This window comes from Micropterus salmoides, unplaced genomic scaffold (genome assembly GCF_014851395.1).
Source record: "Micropterus salmoides isolate LMB-PRFRI ecotype aquatic unplaced genomic scaffold, ASM1485139v1 Ms_hic_scaffold_4, whole genome shotgun sequence".
Lineage (NCBI taxonomy): Eukaryota > Metazoa > Chordata > Actinopteri > Centrarchiformes > Centrarchidae > Micropterus > Micropterus salmoides.
In genome coordinates, this window is record NW_024043372.1 from 4854225 (window position 1) to 4875471 (window position 21247).

Genomic DNA, 21247 nt, shown 5'->3' on the forward strand with positions numbered 1-21247 from the left:
ATCTGCCAAATGTCCTTCCTTTCATACAGACTGGTATTAACTCAAATTAAATATATCTGTATCTTATATAGTATATTAATAACACAGCTAATGAAACTTTTGAGTGATGACGGACAGGTATCAGTTCCTTGTGGTCTTGCTGTTGTAGAATTAAAATGTGCAGGTATAAAGAAAATGAAATGAACATAATTATAATGAGGTTTGTAACATAATTTCTGTTTCTGATGAACTCAAAAGTTGGCGGCTCTGCTCGTCAGCGTGAGACATAAAGAGCTTTGAGTAGTCAGAAAGACGAGAAAGGTACTAAACAAAATACAGACCATTTACCATCATCATGATTATTTTGGTCAGTATTGAGGTCACGGTTATTTAACACGACTATTAGAAAAATCATGCATTTATAAAACATTTTAAATTTAAGGCTTCATTATTTTTAAATGATCAGGCATTAACCCAAACTCCCAAGAACAAGAATAATAGTAATCCAACATTATTAATTTTCAACAGCATCTACAGCACAAGAAGATGACAACAACACAGTGTTTCCCTGTAGGACTGCTTTGGTGGGCAGATGAGCCACTGAGGGGGCTCTGTGCGTATTCAAGGAGCAGAGCAGGTGAACTACTCGTTACTAGGGCTGAAACAATTCAAGAAAGTTGATAACTAGATTACAGAAAAGCACTGATGTACAGTTTCACACGGACGATTATTACATTAACATTTATTCATTTAGCTGACGCGTTTATCCAAAGCGACTTACAATTGCTATATATGTCAGAGGTTGCACGCCTCTGGAGCAACTAAGCGTCTTGCTCAGCGACACATTGGTGTCTCACAGGGGATTCGAACCCGGGTCTCTCAGACCAAAGGAATGTGTCTTATCCACTGTACCATCACCGCCCATTATTAGTGTCGCACAACCTGTTTACGCTGCGGACAAGTGAAGACGATGCCATTTGATGGTGAGGATTATAACATGAAGGAAGAGAGAGAAAACAGAGAAGGAAGAAGAAACAGAGTCAGAGAAGAATGGGATGATTTCAAGCTAAAAGAAAACAGCTCTGTACAACAGAACCAGCCGACCACAACAGCATGAAGGCAGCGCTGATTACTCGATTAATCGGCGAAATAATCTGTAAAATACTCGATTACTAAAGTGAATCGATCGCTGCAGCCCAACCTGTTACGTTACATAACTCTGTTCTGTCAATAGATGCAGCGACTTAAACGACCAGTAAATAAGAAAAGTATAAATCAAGTGTTATGTTAGAAGAAGCAGTGGATATTTTACAAACACGGAACAGGTAACACACCTGGTTTAGCACAAGTATGATTAATATTTAATATGGAAAAGTCCGCTAGCTGCTAGTCTAATATCTGCAGTGTAAAATATTTATATATATTATAAGTATTACAGATCATGATGGGGGCCGTGCTACACTTTATCTGGAAAATGTGAGACGTGATCTTCTTGACCTGATGCATTGTCTTTGATCCCACTGCTCTGTAAAAGAGTGCCATCTCATAATTGTGGGGTCTTTGGTTCTGGAAGATAAAAACATGTATTAATCAGTATGTTTACATTTAATTAAGTAAAGACAGAGATACAGAAGTCTGTTGTTAGAACAACAAATCAACTCATAACAAGAAAACATTTTGTTTTGACCTTGTTTTGTCCTCCAGATTTAAATTATAAAACAAGATGAACATGAACTTTCAGAGAAGTCAAATATCACAGTCAGCAGCAGCAGCAAACACTCAGTGTCCAGTTTATTAGGAACACCTGAAACTAATGCAGTCTGACAGTCCTGCAATAAATCTCCTTCATCAAGGTTTAAATGTTCAGTTCGAGTTCAAACTGTTTTAGAGACGTGTTTCTGTTATTTAGCCTGCACTCACTGATATACATGGGGTGGACAGAATAACAGAAACACCTGTCAAAGTAAGACAGTTCAACAGCACCACAAACTACAGTCTCCAAAATGACCATGAATTCAAATCAATGTCTCTCTGAACATTAAAACCTTCATGAAGGAGATTTATTGCAGGACTGTTGTATTAGACTGCCTGTTCACTAGCTGCTGTGTGTAAGTGTGAAGTTCAGTGTGTAACTGTATCTGACAGCACTCTGGCTTTGCACCTTAAGAAATTAAAATAAGCAACAAAGGCACATTATATTTCACTTTAGCTACAAATATTTACATTAATAGCTTCAGTTCAGTGAACTCATGTTTCTATTAATTTCTCCCTCATTTAGGATCTTTAAGAACAACAAGCGGTCTGATAATATTAGTAAACGGACAGTATTTATGCAGCAGTTCTGCTCCTCATTCATCTCTTTATTCAGGCCTCAGACAGAAGTCCCTGTCTGTTTCCTGCTCATCAAACAAGCTGATTTTAACTCATCATAGAAACACAAACACCTTCCAGTCTTCAGTAGCTGCCTCTCAGTTTTACAGGTTCAGATTTCACACTGAAGCTCCTGAACACATCACAGATATTTAAATCTTTTCTGAGCTGCAGCAGCCTGAAATCCTCAGTCAGAGTCTCCTGGTCGTTTCACTTTATTATTATTTTCATACTTACTTACTGTCCTTCTTATACAGTGGGTACGGAAAGTATTCAGACCCCGTTAAATTTTTCACTCTTTGTTTCATTGCAGCCATTTTCCAAAATCAAAAAAGTTCATTTTATTTCTCAGTATGTACACTCAGCACCCCATCTTGACAGAAAAAAAACAGAAATGTAGAAATTTTTGCAAATTTATTAAAAAAGAAAACTGAAATATCACATGGTCATAAGTATTCAGACCCTTTGCTCAGTATTTAGTAGAAGCACCCTTTTGATCTAATACAGCCATGAGTCGTTTTGGGAAAGATGCAACAAGTTTTTCACATCTGGATTTGGGTATCCTCTGCCATTCCTCCTTGCAGATCCTCTCCAGTTCTGTCAGGTTGGATGGTAAACGTTGGTGGACAGCCATTTCAGGTCTCTCCAGAGATGCTCAATTGGGTTTAAGTCAGGGCTCTGGCTGGGCCATTCAAGAACAGCCACGGAGTTGTTGTGAAGCCACTCCTTCGTTATTTTAGCTGTGCTTAGGGTCATTGTCTTGTTGGAAGGTAAACCTTCGGCCCAGTCTGAGGTCCAGAGCACTCTGGAAAAGGTTTTCGTCCAGGATATCCCTGTACTTGGCCGCATTCATCTTTCCCTCGATTGCAACCAGTCGTCCTGTCCCTGCAGCTGAAAAACACCCCCACAGCATGATGCTGCCACCACCGTGCTTCACTGTTGAGACTGTATTGGACAGGTGATGAGCAGTGCCTGGTTTTCTCCACACATACCGCTTAGAATTAAGGCCAAAAAGTTCTATCTTGGTCTCATCAGACCAGAGGATCTTATTTATCACCATCTTGGAGTCCTTCAGGTGTTTTTTAGCAAACTCCATGCGGGCTTTCATGTGTCTTGCACTGAGGAGAGGCTTCCGTCGGGCCACTCTGCCATAAAGCCCCGACTGGTGGATTGCTGCAGTGATGGTTGACTTACTACAACTTCCTCCCATCTCCCGACTGCATCTCTGGAGCTCAGCCACAGTGACCTTTGGGTTCTTCTTTACCTCTCTCACCAAGGCTCTTCTCCCCCGATAGCTCAGTTTGGCCGGACGGCCAGCTCTAGGAAGGGTTTGGTCGTCCCAAACGTCTTCCATTTGAGGATTATGGAGGCCACTGTGCTCTTAGGAACCTTAAGTGCAGCAGAAATTTTTTTGTAACCTTGGCCAGATCTGTGCCTTGCCACAATTCTGTCTCTGAGCTCTTCAGGCAGTTCCTTTGACCTCATGATTCTCATTTGCTCTGACATGCACTGTGAGCTGCAAGGTCTATATAGACAGGTGTGTGGCTTTCCTAATCAAGTCCAATCAGTATAATCAAACACAGCAGGACTCCAATGAAGGAGCAGTACCATCTCAAGGATCAGAAGAAATAGACAGCACCTGAGTTAAATATGAGTGTCACGGCAAAGGGTCTGAATACTTATGACCATGTGATATTTCAGTTTTCTTTTTAATAATTTGCAAAAATTTCTACATTTCTGTTTTTTTCTGTCAAGATGGGGTGCTGAGTGTACATTACTGAGAAATAAAATGAACTTTTTTGATTTTTGGAAAATGGCTGCAATGAAACAAAGAGTGAAAAATTTAAAGGGGTCTGAATACTTTCCGTACCCACTGTATATGAGTGTAAATCACTTTGGATAAAAGTGTCAGCTAAAATGTAAATGTTATCCTATGTTATAATTTGATGTTATCTCGTTATTGATCACATTGTTTCTGTGCAGCTTCGTCTTATTCATCAGGTGCTTCAGTATAAGTCCTCAACAACAACAGTTCAGTGGGCAGATTGATCATCACTTGACTTTGTGCTGCCTGGAATGAAATTAATTTAGATTGAAGACAGAGCAAGAGTAAAATTAAGTTGCATAAAATAATCAGAATATTAAAATAAAAAAACAAAGAGTGCAAGAAGTCGTCATTGTCCTAAACAACAATAACGAAAGAGTTAAAATGAGTTTAGTCAAGACTGTGTGACTGAGTTCCAGAATATAAAACACTTGTTAAGGTCAAGCAAAGGTTGTGGTCGGGGTAAAGGGACGTAGTAAAGTAGAGCTGAGCTACAAACACATTCGTAATCCCAACAACCTCAAAAACTTTCATCTTGCCACCATCAAAACCATCTAATCCCAATCCTAACCTTAAACTGAAACTAATTTAATAACTTTAATCTTAAAACCAGGTTTTAACACCCAAACTGCCTGAAATACACCATCCAAAATGTCCTCACTATCATACAGTCTGGTGTAAACTGGTTCTCACAAAAGAGAAATGGAAACACACTTCAGCAGCCAAATTCACAGCACATAAAGCTCTTTAAGTTTCTGGATCAGGTAGCTGCACTGAATGAAGGAAAACAAAGAAAATCCCTCCTGCATTGATCCTACGCTGGTGTAAATACCAGAATGCTTAATACCTGAGAAGATAAAACATCTGTCAAGACTCTAAACATGAGACACAAAGAATGTGTCGTCTGCTCATCATGAATATGTTGATGAAAACATTATTTAAACTTACCTCTCTGTAATTTTTGGCTGCATTTCCAGCCTACACACACACAGCTAGAACAACCGCAACAACGCGGAGAGCAGCACCAAGTAAAGGAACATCTAATCCAGAGGAGGAATCAGTGGGAGACCCTGAAACAGATGATAAAAAGTGAATGTAACAGTCAGAACGTAGCTGCACATCATAAACAGCAGGTTGAACATCACAGCCGACACAAAGAACATCTAAAGGTGTGCACGCTCCTGAAATCTAGAAGCTAAAACTGTCAGCAGATCCAAACAGCACTGGGATGAGTCTCAGCAGGAACAGTGATGTTAGCATTGATCTTATGGCCAGTCGCCTCCTGCTGGGCTCCACAGCTAAGAGGTTGGTTCTGGTTCTGGTCTCAGTAGTGAGGAGGGTAATGTCGTAGCATCGTCCTCTTTCTGAGACGTGCTGCTCATCAGTAGGAAGAAGGTTTGAATCTCTGTCCTGCCGCCTCTACTTCAGCCTGTTTACATGTGACTGTTGCTAAACTCCTGCTGTGCTGAGATCTGCAAACGTGAGGCGATCTGTCTACAGCCGAGCTTCTCTGCACCCTGAGCCGAGGCCACCGTGGACTCTGGATTACGGCTCAGAACCACATCTGGATTTTATCACAGCTGCTGTTACAGCGAGTGTTGATAAGCTTTGTTAACGGGAAACATTAAACATCCAGCTAAACATGAGGCTGAGATACGTTTATGTTTCACTGAGCAGTGACAGGACAAGTTTGAGGTACTTTTACTTTAATTGAGTATTCCTACTTATGCTGGTTTATTATATGTCATTACATTTATCAGACAGACTAGCTACTTTGATAGTACTTACTTACTTATATACTTGATAAACACATCACTTTTGCTACTTTAAGTTAATTTTACTGATACTTCTGTATTTATAATCAAGTGGACTTTTGAATGCAGCACTTTTACTTGTAACAGAGTATTTTTACATTGTGGTCTTGCTACTTTTACTTCACTAAAGAGTCTGTTCAACAGCAGCAAGGAGCTGATCTTCGATTTCATGAAGAAAGAGATAAAGACACACTCCTGTTTACATCAGTGGTGCTGAGGAGGAGCAGGTGAACAGTTTCAGCTTCACTGCAAAAATCTAACATCTAAGTAAGATTAATTATCTTAATTCAAGGCAAAATATACTTGTTTTTGTTTTTGTTTTCTTCTTACCAGGTGGCTTTTATGTTAGAGAATTTCACTTCAAGTTTTTTTGTCCTTAAGTAGCAAGTGAAATATTCTTGTTCTGTTGCCAGATAATTTTGCTTATTTTAAGTAATATTTCCCCCATTTTATTGCTTTTTTTCCTTGTTTTTGAGAGCTCAGTTTTTGCTGTGTTCCTGAGAATCAGCATCACAGAGAACCTGACATCTCACTTCTCCACACTGGTGAAGAAAGCTCAGAAATGACTGTATTTTGAGGAATCTTAAGAAGGCCAAATTCCCACGCAAAGTTCTTGTCAATGTCGCTCAAAAAGTCTCTGATTCTAAAGTCTTCAGTCTCTAAATCTCCCTCGTGAGGTGTTTTCATGTCGATCCTCAGGATCAGGCTGCAGCAGCCATTTATAAATCTGTTACTGGGTTTGTGAGTGAAGTTTACTAAATTCTTGTGTTCCTGTGTTTGATCAGACTGATCTCAGAGTTTCTTTCTGTTATTTCCCTGCAGACCCTCTCATTCTTCCTCTCATCTCTGTAGATTCATGAAGTGTGAAGCTTTCACTCAGTTTGAAACGTCTTTATCACAACCTGCTTTGAGTTCAGTCTGAAAACTAATAAAAAATGAAATATTAAAATTACTGAAATATAATATAGGAAGAATCTCACCATTGACCTTCACATATATGTCTTTAAAAATCTGATGTTTGATCTCCTCCTGTGTGGCTACACAGCGATAGCGGTCGGTCTTCTTCACAGTAGTGTTGACAGTGATGTAGAAGCTGCCTCCTCTTTCTGAGACCTGTGGCTCCTCAGCAGGAAGTTTGTTTCCAGCACTGTCCTGCCACTCTACTGTAGGTTTTGGAGAAGCACCAAGAACTTCACACTGCAGCAGCATCCCATCATTTGTTTCATTAAGTATTGTAACAGACGGCTTTGGAGATGCTCCTGTGAACACAGTGTAAATGAACAATAAGTGACACGTCATCTATGAAAGGACAATTACAGGATTATAAATGTAACACTGTGATGTTTCTTGTTTATTTTTCTCTGGTTGTGAACAAGAATTAAAGTGTGTTTAACACATCTGTTGTCTCCATCTGCCAGTGAAAAGGACATGCGACAGGTTTTTGTTCATCTATTGGCTTCTCTCTGGTGACAACAACAACAACGGTAACTGGCTGAGGTGCAATGTTGCAGCACACTGCAAAGCTAGTCTCCCAACAAGCCACATTCACTATCGTAATTTCTAAAATGTTTAATCTGCTGTGCTGATGGTGTTACCAGCACAGGGTTGGGCTGTCAGGTATCTTAATATTGTTTATTTTAGTTATTTATTGAGAGTAATTTAGTTTCTTTCATTGAGTTAGGTTATATACTTTTTGTAGATTTTTAATTTTGGTTACAGGAAATTTAAATGGAAATTACTTTGTAGTAAATAAATTAGCTTTTATTAAACACATGTAAAAATATTAAGAATTTCTCCAGTAGTACCTTGTAGTTAGGGTTAGATACAGATGCTAAAATAATGAATTTTCCTGAAATTACAAGCATTACAATTGCATGCAAATCATTTTTTTTAAAAACAACACAATCTAAAGAAAAGTCTTAAGGAGACTTTTTAAAATATGTAACACAACTCCACCATTGTTATGGTGTGTGCTATTTGCTTCTCTATTTGTGAATGAGCAATAAAGTGTGTTTCAGGGACAGAAAATACCAATAACAGCTACAGAAGGTTTTATATAAATGTTAAAGACCCTACAGACCCAATCAATGCTGGTAAATGTCTCCACATCAAGAAGTGATCTGTTGTTTCAGCTTTATGACACTTTGAACATAGAAGAATGATTTATATCTGTTTCACAAAGCGAGGAATATAAATGTGTTTTGAATGATATCAGGCCTCTGGAGCCAAACTCACAGAGTGACGTCATCAAAGGACTCACCTTCTTCAGCTGATCTGTCCTTTAAGAAACCACCTAAAACGGAAAAAAAAAACATATGTTAGAACGCTTGTGAAATATTATCACCTTGATAATAGAGAGGCCCTGCCAGATGTTTATTCTGACTACTTGACTAAAGTCCATCTGAGACTCTTAAACCAGTCACATCAGTAAATAAATCTTTAACTGTTTAATGAAAACACTCACCAACAACAAGCTGAATGTTGAATGTCTGTCTTGGCTGCAGACGTGGAAAATCACAGCTGTAGTTTCCACTGTCATTCACCTTCGTATTTCTGATCTTGATGGAGGCGTTGCCGTACTTCAGCTCATCTTGAAAATGTGAGACGCGACCTTTGAACTGCTCATCTTGACCTGAAAGGCCCTTATTGTAATAAATTCCTGCATCATACATGAAAACCTCCTTCTGACCATCTTTCTTCCAGTCAAAGAGTTTGTACTCAATGTCCTCCTTGGGGCTGAGGGAACAGGGTAAAATAACATCACTGCCTTCTTCCACTTTGATGATCACTGGACCTGGAAGACAAAAAACCTCATTAATCAGTATGTTTAAATTAATTTAATTATGCTTAAGTTAAGACACATTGAAGTCAGTTGTTCAAACAACATAACTCGTGACAACTAACATTTCTTGTTTTTTTTACCTTGTTGAGCACTTTGTTCTCCAATTTCTGCATTTGTTTACATTTTACTTTCTTACAAATACTTATAACCTGTTTTTTAACTTTATTTTTCATTTTTCCCCCCACGAAATGGTCTTTTTAGCACAAATTTAAGAAGGAAAGTTTAAGAAGGAAGAGGAAACATGAGAGCAGCGAGGAAAACAGGCTAAAATTAAATCTGAATTCAGTTCATCGTGATTTATAAGTCTAGAAAGTACAAAAGACAACAACAATAAACCTCTGAATTACAGTCAGATATTCTGCAGAAATATCTGTCCACACTCGTTTCCGTAAACAGGAGCACAGACCACGAGGACAAATTATAGATCAATATTCATCTCCCCACAAACAAGCTGCTAAAATACAACCAGACTGAGAAACTAAGGAGGAAGATCTGAACGTGTTTATATTCAGACGGTGCTTTGTCAGTCCTGCAGCCTAGTTTTCTGTCTCTGAACATGGTCATGGCTTTGGATCTGAATTATAAATGTGAGAAATGAAGCGAGAGAGAAAAATAACGGCTGCTTATTATTATAATATTTATATTACAGGCTGTGTGGCTATAACACACGCATTATTCTTAGTTTCTACTTAAAAAGGATCAACAAAACAGTAAGTTAACCCTCAGGTAGAGGTCGACACTTTATATTTGATCAGAAATATCAGTTATGAGTCGCAACAGTCTGAAATGAGGAACAGTTTCTCTGCCGGAGACGCCCTGAACTTCCGCTGCCAGATAATGGAAACATCAGCAAACTGCGCGGCTCTGTTGTACGACTGTAATTAATCAGAAGGATGCCTTTATTAAATTACATCACATTTGTTAGGGAAATAGGCTTAGATGTTTTAATATTGATCTGTGCCTATTCGGCCTATCAGGTTATTGATTATCAGTTTAATTAAGTCGTTTTCTTACTTTGTTCATCAGCCAACGTTGTTCCAGACCGAGTCAGGAGACAGAGACACGCGAGAGGAAGAAGCTTCATGTTTGTAGAAGACATCTGAAGATTAAACATCATTAAACTTCACTGTTACGACTCTAACAGACGTGTAACCACTTCAGGCTGCGTGACTGCGAAACACTTTCGATTTCTCAGGAAGCTGCAACACTTCCGCTAATCCTTCACAATAAAAGCGTCACTTTCACTAATATTTTGACGTTTTTATACAGTCTATGATTTTGACTTGTGAAAAAGGGACTGACTGATCACCAGTGGTAGAAATAATATCTTTACTCGAGTAAAAAGCATTAATAATACCACAATGTGAAAACACTCCACAAGTACAATGTCTATAAAAAGTATTCACCTCCTTTGATGTTTCACTCTTTTGTTTCTTTTATACATGAAATCATGCTCAATATTATTTGGCTTTTTTGACAAGAATTTGCAATAAAACTCTAATGTCAATTAATTAAAAATTATAATATTAAAGAAGTTGAAGTTAAAAAAGATGATTGCATACATATTCACCCCTTTAAAGTGAATTTTTATTGATTGCTCAACAGCCTGTTTTCAAATAGGGTTTTTAAATAGATTATTTTTCTTAAAAAGCATGGTATTCACTGGACAGGGAGGAATTTGTAATCTGAATATTGTCAGACAAATGTAGTAGAGGAAACATTAAAATACTGACATCTAGTGGAGCAGAAGCATAAAGTAGCATGAAGTTGAAATACAAGTAGGCCTCCCTCAAAATTGTTTTACTTAAGTACTTGAGTAAATGTTACATTACATTTATCCAAAGCTACTTACAATTGCACATTTCATCACTGCTAAATACCACTCCTACAAAAAGTATTTATACAAAAACAACAGCTGCAAAATATTGATCATGTTTGAATCGGTCCAACACAGTAAAATCTCTTTAGTTTCTTTTCTCAGAGTTTGAACAAACATCAAAAACAGCCACAACATACAGTTTGACATTTTTAATGTTATACATTTTTCACGATACAAGTTCATCATCAGTTAGAACTTTCATGAAGGAGATTTATTGCAGGACTGTTGTTTTAGACTGCATTAATTTAGCGAGGTGTTCCTAATAAACTGGACACTGAGTGTGTAGTTCAGTGTGTAACTGTACCTGACAGAGTCTGGCTTCGCACCGTAAGAAATAAAAGGAAGCAATACAGGTTTGTCCCAAATAATGTCAATGAACACTGTAGCTACAAAATATTCACATTTTACAGCGAAACAGCTTTAGTTCAGTGAACCCATGTTTAAGATCATTTCTGTTAAATGCAGCATGTTTGCTCCACATCCATCATTCACACTCACTCACTGATTGCAGAGTTTATTTGGTCTGAGGCCCTTACACTACATTACACTTACACTTTTATCTGGAGTTTAATCAGGTGTCTTTTAACTTTGTGCAATGCAACATGTAATTCATGGGGAAAGTATTCACAGCGCTTCAGTTTTTCCACATTATGTTAAACTTTTGTTGAGGAAAGAATGAAGCGCAGTGAATACTTTCCGAGTGCACTGTAGAACAGAGTGCAAGACGTCATTAAGTAAGTCAGTATTTTTTGTCTTAAAGCTGCACAAGAGTGAAACTCAGTCACACCACATACCAGAATCTAATTAACAGAATTGTTGATTAATAATCAGTTCTGTCTGCATTAAAGTCCACTTGCTCTCTTCTGTTTCACCTCGTTAACTCCAACCTGTCTGCTAAAAAGAAACTACTCCTGTGAAACAACATTTACATGTAATTCAGATTATATTTAATGATGATTTGTTTTGAACGTTAAATAATATTAAATAAATTGTGGATAGTGTAAAACTTGAATTTTAAAGGCAGTTTCACTTTAAACAAACTAGTTTCTATGTCGTGTTGTCTGAAGGCAAAGTGTTGTTTTGTTGGTCAGAGCGGCCAAAATCACAGGTGGACTGAAAAGTCTGCTGAAAGACAAGTTTCCATCCAAATGTGACGTAATTTTAACTGAGTTTCCAGAAAAAATAAATTAGGATGTGGTTCATGGAGACAAACAGCTGGTGGCGCTAATTCTCCAGTCTGTGCCATTAAATCATTCCAGATGTTGTTCAAAAGTCCAACATGCCTGTCTGTTAGAGTACTGATGCTTATTTTCTCTAACAGACTTTTGTGTCCAACACTTGACGTGTACTTGGGGGGGGCTGTGGCTCAGGAGGTAGAGCAGGGTGCCTGTTAATTGAAAGGTCAGTGGTTCAATCCCAGCTCCTCTAGGCTGCATGTCAAAGTGTCCTTGGGCAAGATACTGAACCCCGAACTGCCTCTGGTTGCTGTTCCACTAGTTTATGTATGAATGTAAGTTTCTGTTTGAGCTCAGTGTATAAATGTGAGTGAATATATTGTCTGTTTAGTTTGTCTTGGTCTTTTTTGTTCAGCTTATGTTACCTGAGTTAAGTTCTGTTTAGTTGACCTCTTTTATGGGCCCAGAATTTTCTATTTTTTGTGCTTTGTAAATAAAATATATATTTTTGGGAAACTTACTTTCTGACTCCTCATGCCTGAAAACTTGGTCCCTCACAAGGCACAAAACAATACTGGTAGGTCTATAAACCAAACAGTGCTTGCAAATGCTTAATTGATTACTTCAGATTCAGTTATGGAAGATGTGTTGGAAATTGCAGTTTCTATCTGCTAATAAAAAAATCCCCATTAATTATTAAGATTTGCCTTAAAATAACAAGTTTACTGACAGAGACGTAGCAAAACATTCTTGGCTCTATATACAAGCAGTCTCAGTGGGCCCCTTCCTGTTCTGCACAGTTTGAAATCTCACCACATTTTAAGCCTCTTTTCTGAACACACTGTATTCTTCCAATTCTCTTCATGGTTAAATGAGGTTTCCATGAGTATCATGTCTAAAATAACATTATTTTCTTGTAGCCTTCAGTCGATCCAAACTAACTAATGTAATGGGCGTCCTCTCTCCATAAAGGTCATCTAGTGCCACAAAGAATATTTCGGTCACCTTGAGCCAACACCTGAACTTGCCATTTGGCTAACCCCCATCAAAATGCTCACTATTCGTGGCTCTGTTAGGGCAGCACACTCCAACAGTCCCTGTAGTTGTTCCTTCCATTCCCCAAACTTAAATTCCTACTTAAGTACCTTGAATTTGTAGTTAAGTACAGTACTTGAGTGAATGTACATTTCACCACTGCTAAATACCACTCCTACAAAAAGTCATGTTAAAAACATCTGTAGTAAAATATTGATCATGTTAGAATCGGTCCAACACAGTAAAATCACTTTATTTTATTTTCTTAGAGTTTGAACAGACAGAAACATCAAAAACAGCCACAACATACAGTTTGACATTTTTCATGTTTTATTCAAACGTTTGGACAGAAATGATTCAGCTCTGCAGGAAATGACTCGATACAAGTTCATCATCAGTTAGAAATATCAACATACATGAACTTTCAGAGAACTCAAATATCACAGTCAGCAGCAGCAGCAAACACTCAGTGTCCAGTTTATTAGGAACACCTGAAACTAATGCAGTCTGACAGTCCTGCAATAAATCTCCTTCATCAAGGTTTTAATGTTCAGTTTGTGTTCAAACTGTTTCAGAGACGTGTTTCTGTTATTTAGCCTGCACTCACTGATATACATGGAGTGGACAGAATAATAGAAACACCTGTTTCAGTTCAACAGCACCACAAACTAAAGCCTCCAAAATGACCATGAAGTTAAATCAATGCCTCTCTGAACATTATAACTTTAATGAAGGAGATTTACTGCAGGACTGTTGTATTAGACTGCATTAGTTTTAGCTAGATGTTTCTAATAAACTGGACAGTGATTGTATATTTACATTTAGCTGATGCTTTTTATCCAAAGCGACTTATAATATATATATACACACACACACACACACACACACGTCAGAGGTCGCACGCCTCTGGAGCAACTGGGGGTTAAGTGTCTTGCTCAGGGACACAATGGTGGATGGGTCACAGTGGGGGATTGAACGTGGGTCTCTCACGCCAAAGGCATGCGTCTTAACCATTGCGCCATCACCACCCCCAGGCCTATATAGAAATTAAGAAAAAGAAATAATGTGGAAGAACACAAACATGAAAATAAAAAAAGTCACAATATATTTTTCACTTTATTTTAAGAACTACAAGCAGTCTGATAATATTTGGTAAATACAGCATTTATCATTCACACACACTCACCGATGGCAGCGAGCTACCATGCAAGGTGCTGGTCTGACCATCATTGCTCAAGAACACTTGGGACACGTGGACATGAAGAAAGACGATCGAACCACCGACCCTGAGATTAACTGACGACCAGCTAACAGGGGTTTTAAAATTAGTGACAAAAAGAAACTACTCCTGTGACGCAAACAGCCTCAACACCGGACAGAACATTTACCTGTAAAACAGATGATTCTGTTGAACCCCAGATTAAACTCAGTGATGACGTTTTAAACAGTAAATAATAGTGTTGGAATAAATAATAAAAATGTTGCATTTATTCTGAATGATTTCAACATCTGTCCAGGGAAACTACATGATCGATGTGTAGATATGTTAGCTGTGAGGGAAAGATCAATTCATGTTAGAGTAAAACTAAAGCTGCCACACACACAGGTGGAATGAAACGTCGTCTGTAAATCAAGTTTCCATCCAAATGGGGCGCAAATTTTAACTGAATTACTTAAAAAATCTGCTAAAGAAGCATCATGTTTACATCCACGGTGCTAATTCTACAGTCAGTGCCATTAAATCAATCCAGATGTTGTTCAGCCGTCTGTTAGAGCGTACTGATGCGTCTTTTCTTTGACGGACTTTTGCGTTCTACACTTGACTTGGACTTTATTTCTAAGTATTTTGTTTAACCAGATATTGGGTGCTGGGAGATAAAGGTAACAACTATATATTTTGGCCTGCTGTCATCTTACTGTCCATGAGGGACAGTTTATAAACACTTGTTAAGGGAAAGGTTGTGGTCGTGGTAATGCTTCCATATGAAAACAGGATGAGCTTCATGCACATTCACCACCTCAACAACCTCACTTTCATCTTGCGACCATCACATCTCTCTAACCACAACACTGATCCTAACCTTAACCTGAAACCCAATCTAACTATAACCTTAAAACCAGGTCTTAGCCTTCAAACAAGTAAGTGAGGATCTGCCAAAATGTCCTTCCTATCATACAGACTGGTATTAACTCAAATTAAATATATTTGTATCTTATATAGTATATTAATAACACAGCTAATGAAACTTTTGAGTGATGCTACGGACAGGTATCAGTTCCTTGTGGTCTTGGTGTTGTAGAATTAAAATGAGCAGGTATAAAGAAAATGAAATGAACATAATTATAATGAGTTTTGTAACATAATTTCTGTTTCTGATGAACTCAAAAGTTGGCGGCTCTGCTCGTCAGCGTGAGACATAAAGAGCTTTGAGTAGTCAGAAAGACGAGAAAGGTACTAAACAAAATACAGACTATTTACCATCATCATGGTTATTTTGGTCAGTATTGAGGTCACGGTTATTTAACACGACTATTAGAAAAATCATGCATTTATAAAACATTTTAAATTTAAGGCTTCATTATTTTTAAATGATCAGGCATTAACCCAAACTCCCAAGAACAAGAATAATAGTAATCCAACATTATTAACTTTCAAAAGCATCTACAGCGCAAGAAGATGACAGCAACACAGTGTTTCCCTGTAGGACTGCTTTGGTGGGCAGATGAGCCACTGAGGGGGCTCTGTGCGTATTCAAGGAGCAGAGCAGGTGAACTACTCGTTACTAGGGCTGAAACAATTCATCGAGAAACTTGATAACTGGATCACTAAAAAGCACTGATGTACAGTTTCACACGGATGATTATTACATTAACATTTATTCATTTAGCTGACGCGTTTATCCAAAGCGACTTACAATTGCTATATATGTCAGAGGTCGCACGCCTCTGGAGCAACTAAGCGTCTTGCTCAGCGGTGTCTCACAGGGGATTCGAACCCGGGTCTCTCAGACCAAAGGAATGTGTCTTATCCACTGTACCATCACCGCCCATTATTAGTGTCGCACAACCTGTTTACGCTGCGGACAAGTGAAGACGATGCCATTTGATGGTGAGGATTATAACATGAAGGAAGAGAGAGAAAACAGAGAAGGAAGAAGAAACAGAGTCAGAGAAGAATGGGATGATTTCAAGCTAAAAGAAAACAGCTCTGTACAACAGAACCAGCCGACCACAACAGCATGAAGGCAGCGCTGATTACTCGATTAATCGGCGAAATAATCTGTAAAATACTCGATTACTAAAGTGAATCGATCGCTGCAGCCCAACCTGTTACGTTACATAACTCTGTTCTGTCAATAGATGCAGCGACTTAAACGACCAGTAAATAAGAAAAGTATAAATCAAGTGTTATGTTAGAAGAAGCAGTGGATATTTTACAAACACGGAACAGGTAACACACCTGGTTTTAGCACAAGTATGATTAATATTTAATATGGAAAAGTCCGCTAGCTGCTAGTCTAATATCTGCAGTGTAAAATATTTATATATATTATAAGTATTACAGATCATGATGGGGGCCGTGCTACACTTTATCTGGAAAATGTGAGTCGTGATCTTCTTGACCTGATGCATTGTCTTTGATCCCATTGCTCTGTAAAAGAGCTATTTCTGTCTTTGTTCTTTCTGGAAGATAAAAACATGTATTAATCAGTATGTTTACATGTAATCAAAGTAAAGACAGAGATACAGAAGTCTGTTGTTAGAACAACAAATCAACTCATAACAAGAAAACTTCTCTTGTGTTTTGACCTTGCTTTGTCCTCCAGATTGCATTTGCAACTTAAATTATAAAACAAGCTGAACATGAACTTTCAGAGAACTCAAATATTACAGTCAGAAGCAGCAGCAAACACTCAGTGTCCAGTTTATTAGGAACACCTGAAACTAATGCAGTCTGACAGTCCTGCAATAAATCTCCTTCATCAAGGTTTAAATGTTCAGTTTGTGTTCAAACTGTTTCAGAGACGCGTTGCTGTCATTTAGCCTGCACTCACTGATATACATGGGGTGGACAAAATAACAGAAACACCTGTCACTATTGGGCAAAACAGTTCAACAGCACAACAAACTACAGCCTCCAACATGACCATGAAGTCGAATCATGAAGGAGATTTATTGCAGGACTGTTGTATTAGACTGCCTGTTCACTAGCTGCTGTGTGTAAGTGTGAAGTTCAGTGTGTAACTGTATCTGACAGCACTCTGGCATTGCACCTTAAGAAATAAAATAAGCAACACAGGCTTGTCCCAAATAATTTCAATAACACAAATATCAAAATTAAAAAGTCACATTATTTTTAACTTTAGCTACAAAATATTTACATTAATAGCTTCAGTTCAGTGAACTCATGTTTCTATTAATTTCTCCCTCATTTAGGATCTTTAAAAACAACAAGCGGTCTGATAATATTTAGTAAATGGACAGTATTTATGCAGCAGTTCTGCTCCTCATTCATCTCTTTATTCAGGCCTCAGACAGAAGTCCCTGTCTGTCTCCTGCTCATCAAACAAGCTGATTTTAACTCATTATAGAAACACAAACACCTTCCAGTCTTCAGTAGCTGCCTCTCAGTTTTACAGGTTCAGATTTCACACTGAAGCTCCTGAACACATCACAGATATTTAAACCTTTTCTGAGCTGCAGCAGCCTGAAATCCTCAGTCAGAGTCTCCTGGTCGTTTCACTTTATTATTTATTTTCATTACTTACTTACTGTGCTTCTTATATATGAGTGTAAATCACTTTGGATAAAAGTGTCAGCTAAAATGTAAATGTTATCCTATGTTATAATTTGATGTTATCTCATTATTGATCACATTGTTTCTGTGCAGCTTCGTCTTATTCATCAGGTGCTTCAGTATAAAGTCCTCAACAACAACAGTTCAGGGGGCAGATTGATCATCACTTGACTTTGTGCTGCCTGGAATGAAATTAATTTAGATTGAAGACAGAGCAAGAGTAAAATTAAGTTGCATAAAATAATCAGAATATTAAAATGAAAAAACAAAGAACAGAGTGCAAGAAGTCGTCATTGTCCTTAACAACAATATCACACCACATATCAGAAACTAGTTCATGGAATGATTAATTTTAACATGCTGTTATCTTACTGTCCATGACTTTGACAGGGAGAGAATATAAAACACTTGTTAAGGTCAAGCAAAGGTTGTGGTCGGGGTAAAGGGACGTAGTAAAGTAGAGCTGAGCTACAAGCACATTCACCATCCGAACAACCTCAAAAACTTTCATCTTGACACCATCAAAATCATCTAATCCCAATCCTAACCTTAAACTAATTTTAACTTTAATCTTAAAACCAGGTTTTAACCCCAAAACTGCCTGAAATACAGTGCAAAAGTTCATTTATTTCAGTAATTCAACTTAAAAGGTGAAACTAATATTTTATATACTCATTACATGCAAAGTGAGATATTTCAAGCCTTTGATATAATTTCGATGATTATTGCGTAGAGCTTATAAAAACCCCAGATTCAAAACCTCAGAAAATTAGATTACATGAAATCAATTTAAAAAAACAAACAAAGCATTTTAAATACAGAAATGTCAGCCCTCTTAAAAGTATAATCATGCATTTGTACTCAGGACTTGGTTTGGGCCCCTTTTGCATGAATTTCTGCCTCAATGCAGCGTGGCATGGATGCTATCAGTCTGTGGCACTGCTGAGGTGTTATGGAAGACCAGGATGCTTCAATAGCGGCCTTCAGCTCTTCTGCATTGTTCAGTCTCATGTCTTTCATCTTTCTCTTGGCAATGCCCCATAGATTCTCTCTGGGGTTCAGGTCAGGCGAGATTGCTGGCCAATCAAGCACAGAGATCCCATGGTCATTGAACCAGGTTTTGGTACTTTTGGCAGTGTGGGCAGGTGCCAAGTCCTGCTGGAAAATGAAGTCAGCATCCCATAAAGCTCGTCTGCTGAAGGAAGCATAAAGTGCTCTAAAATGTCCTGGTAGACGGCTGCGCTGACTCTGTACTTAGTAAAGCACAGTGGACCAACACCAGCAGATGACATGGCTCCCCAAACCAACACAGACTGTGGAAACTTCACACTGGACTTCAAGCATCTTGAAAATTTGCTCTCATCAGAAAAGAGGACTTTGGACCACTGAGAAACAGACCAGTTCTTGTTTTCTTTAGCTCAGGTAAGACGCTTCTGACATTGTTTGTTGTTCAGGAGCGGCTTGACAAGAGGAATACGACATTTGAAGCTCATGTCCAGGACCCGTCTGTGTGGTGGCTCTTGATGCAGTAACTCCAGCCTCAGTCCTTGTGAAGCTCCCCCACACATTTGAATGGCCTTTTCCTGACAATCCTCTCCAGGCTACAGTCATCCCTGCTGCTTGTGCACCTTTTTCTTCCACTTAACTTTCTATTAATGTGCCTTGATACAGCACTTTGAGAACATCCAACTTCTTTTGCAATTACCTTTTGAAGCTTTCCCTCCTTGTGGAGGGTGTCAATGATGGTTTTCTCCCCATGATTGTGAATTCCACTGAACCAGACAGAGACCAATTAAAGGCTCAGGAACCCTTTGCAGGTGTTTTGGATTAATTAGCTGATTAGAGTATGAAACTTTGAGCCCACAATACTGAACCTTTTCACAATATTCTAATTTTCTGAGATTTTGAATTTGGGGTTTACATAATTTGCCATAATCACCAAAATTATATCAAATAAAGGCTTGAACGATCTTACTTTGCATGTAATGAGTCTATATAATATATTAGTTTCACCTTTTAAGTTGAATTACTGAAATAAATGAACTTTTGCACAATACACAAATTTTTCGAGTTTCACCTGTATGTGAGAACCATCCAAAATGTCTTCACTGTCCTACAGTCTGGTGTAAACCTCAAACTGGTTCTCACAAAACAGAAATAGAAACACACACACTTCAGCAGCCAAATTCACAGCACATAAAGCTCTTTAAGTTTCTGGATCAGGTAGCTGCACTGAATGAAGGAAAACAAAGAAAATCCCTCCTGCATTGATCCTACGCTGGTGTAAATACCAACAGAATGCTTAATGCCTGAGAAGATAAAACATCTGTCAAGACTCTAAACACGAGACACAAAGAATGTGTTGTCTGCTCATCATGAATATGTTGATAAAAACATTATTTAAACTTACCTCTCTGTAATTTTCGTCTGATGCGACGCACATAAAGCACAGCTACAACAACAGCAAGAGAAAGAACTACAACAGCAACTATCCATCCAGTGGGAGACCCTGAAACAGATGATAAAAAGTGAACGTAACAGTCAGAACGTAGCTGCACATCATAAACAGCAGGTTGAACATCACAGCCGACACAAAGAACATCTAAAGGTGTGCACGCTCCTGAAATCTAGAAGCTAAAACTGTCAGCAGATCCAAACAGCACTGGGATGAGTCTCAGCAGGAACAGTGATGTTAGCATTGATCTTATGGCCAGTCGCCTCCTGCTGGGCTCCACAGCTAAGAGGTTGGTTCTGGTTCTGGTCTCAGTAGTGAGGAGGGTAATGTCGTAGCATCGTCCTCTTTCTGAGACGTGCTGCTCATCAGTAGGAAGAAGGTTTGAATCTCTGTCCTGCCGCCTCTACTTCAGCCTGTTTACATGTGACTGTTGCTAAACTCCTGCTGTGCTGAGATCTGCAAACGTGTGAGGCGATCTGTCTACAGCCGAGCTTCTCTGCACCCTGAGCCGAGGCCACCGTGGACTCTGGATTACGGCTCAGAACCACATCTGGATTTTATCACAGCTGCTGTTACAGCGAGTGTTGATAAGCTTTGTTAACAGGAAACATTAAACATCCAGCTAAACATGAGGCTGAGATACGTTTATGTTTCACTGAGCAGTGACAGGACAAGTTTGAGGTACTTGACTATTTCCTATTTATGCTACTTTATAATTCACTACATTTATCAGATGATACTTCAAATTATACTTTTTTATCTTTGGCTACTTTAAGTACATTTAACTCACTGATACTTCTACACTTTCTCTCAAGTTGCAGCACGAGTCTCTTGAAGCTCCAACTCTTAAAGCTAAACACACTTTTAACCTTTAATAAAATGCTATAAAGAATATTTATACAGGTTTCAGAACACACACAGACTGAGACACAGTTTTAAATCTCTCTAAAAACATTTTTAAATAATAATAAACCTGATACAATTCTTCCTTTTTTGTCTCTGAACAAAAGCTCACAGTGGAATACATATTTTTTTTGGAAAATGTTTAAGAGCAGGAGGACTTTATAGAAATAGC

At 38.3% G+C, this 21247-nt stretch overlaps 2 protein-coding genes across 5 annotated transcripts in view; both read right to left on the reverse strand.

Annotated features, from left to right (window-relative positions):
- Positions 1 to 200: 200 nt before the first annotated feature.
- On the reverse strand, positions 201 to 10014 carry LOC119886093 (butyrophilin subfamily 2 member A1-like). 2 transcript variants are annotated; one of them, XM_038696630.1, is made up of 6 exons: positions 9845 to 10014; positions 8453 to 8782; positions 8249 to 8281; positions 6969 to 7247; positions 5123 to 5244; positions 201 to 1545 (listed from the first exon to the last, which is right to left on the reverse strand). In XM_038696630.1, the coding sequence occupies exons 1-5, from the start codon at positions 9945 to 9947 to the stop codon at positions 5153 to 5155; spliced, it is 837 nt and encodes a 278-aa protein (XP_038552558.1). In that variant the 5' UTR covers positions 9948 to 10014; the 3' UTR covers positions 201 to 1545; positions 5123 to 5152. The 2 variants fall into 2 exon arrangements, with proteins under 2 accessions (XP_038552558.1, XP_038552559.1); XM_038696631.1 differs by lacking the exon at positions 8249 to 8281.
- A 4002-nt stretch (positions 10015 to 14016) lies between these two features.
- The window catches only part of LOC119886062 (butyrophilin subfamily 1 member A1-like), a 40597-nt gene continuing 33366 nt past the window's right edge, over positions 14017 to 21247 (reverse strand). For all 3 annotated transcript variants that reach the window (XM_038696550.1, XM_038696549.1, XM_038696548.1), the window contains 2 exons: positions 20128 to 20226; positions 14017 to 16603 (listed from right to left, as the gene is read on the reverse strand). In XM_038696550.1, the coding sequence (XP_038552478.1) occupies positions 16503 to 16603; positions 20128 to 20226 (200 nt within the window). In that variant the 3' untranslated portion in view covers positions 14017 to 16502. The remainder of the gene's footprint in view (positions 16604 to 20127; positions 20227 to 21247) is intronic.

Coding starts and splice junctions, on each gene's coding strand:
- LOC119886093 (XM_038696630.1), bottom strand. CDS start 9,947: ATGATGTTTAATCTTCAGATGTCTTCTACAAACATGAAGCTTCTTCCT. Junction 8,282..8,452: donor CAACATTCAGCTTGTTGTTG/GTGAGTGTTTTC, acceptor TTTCCGTTTTAG/GTGGTTTCTTAAAGGACAGA. Junction 7,248..8,248: donor GGACAGATCAGCTGAAGAAG/GTGAGTCCTTTG, acceptor CTGTGTTCACAG/GAGCATCTCCAAAGCCGTCT.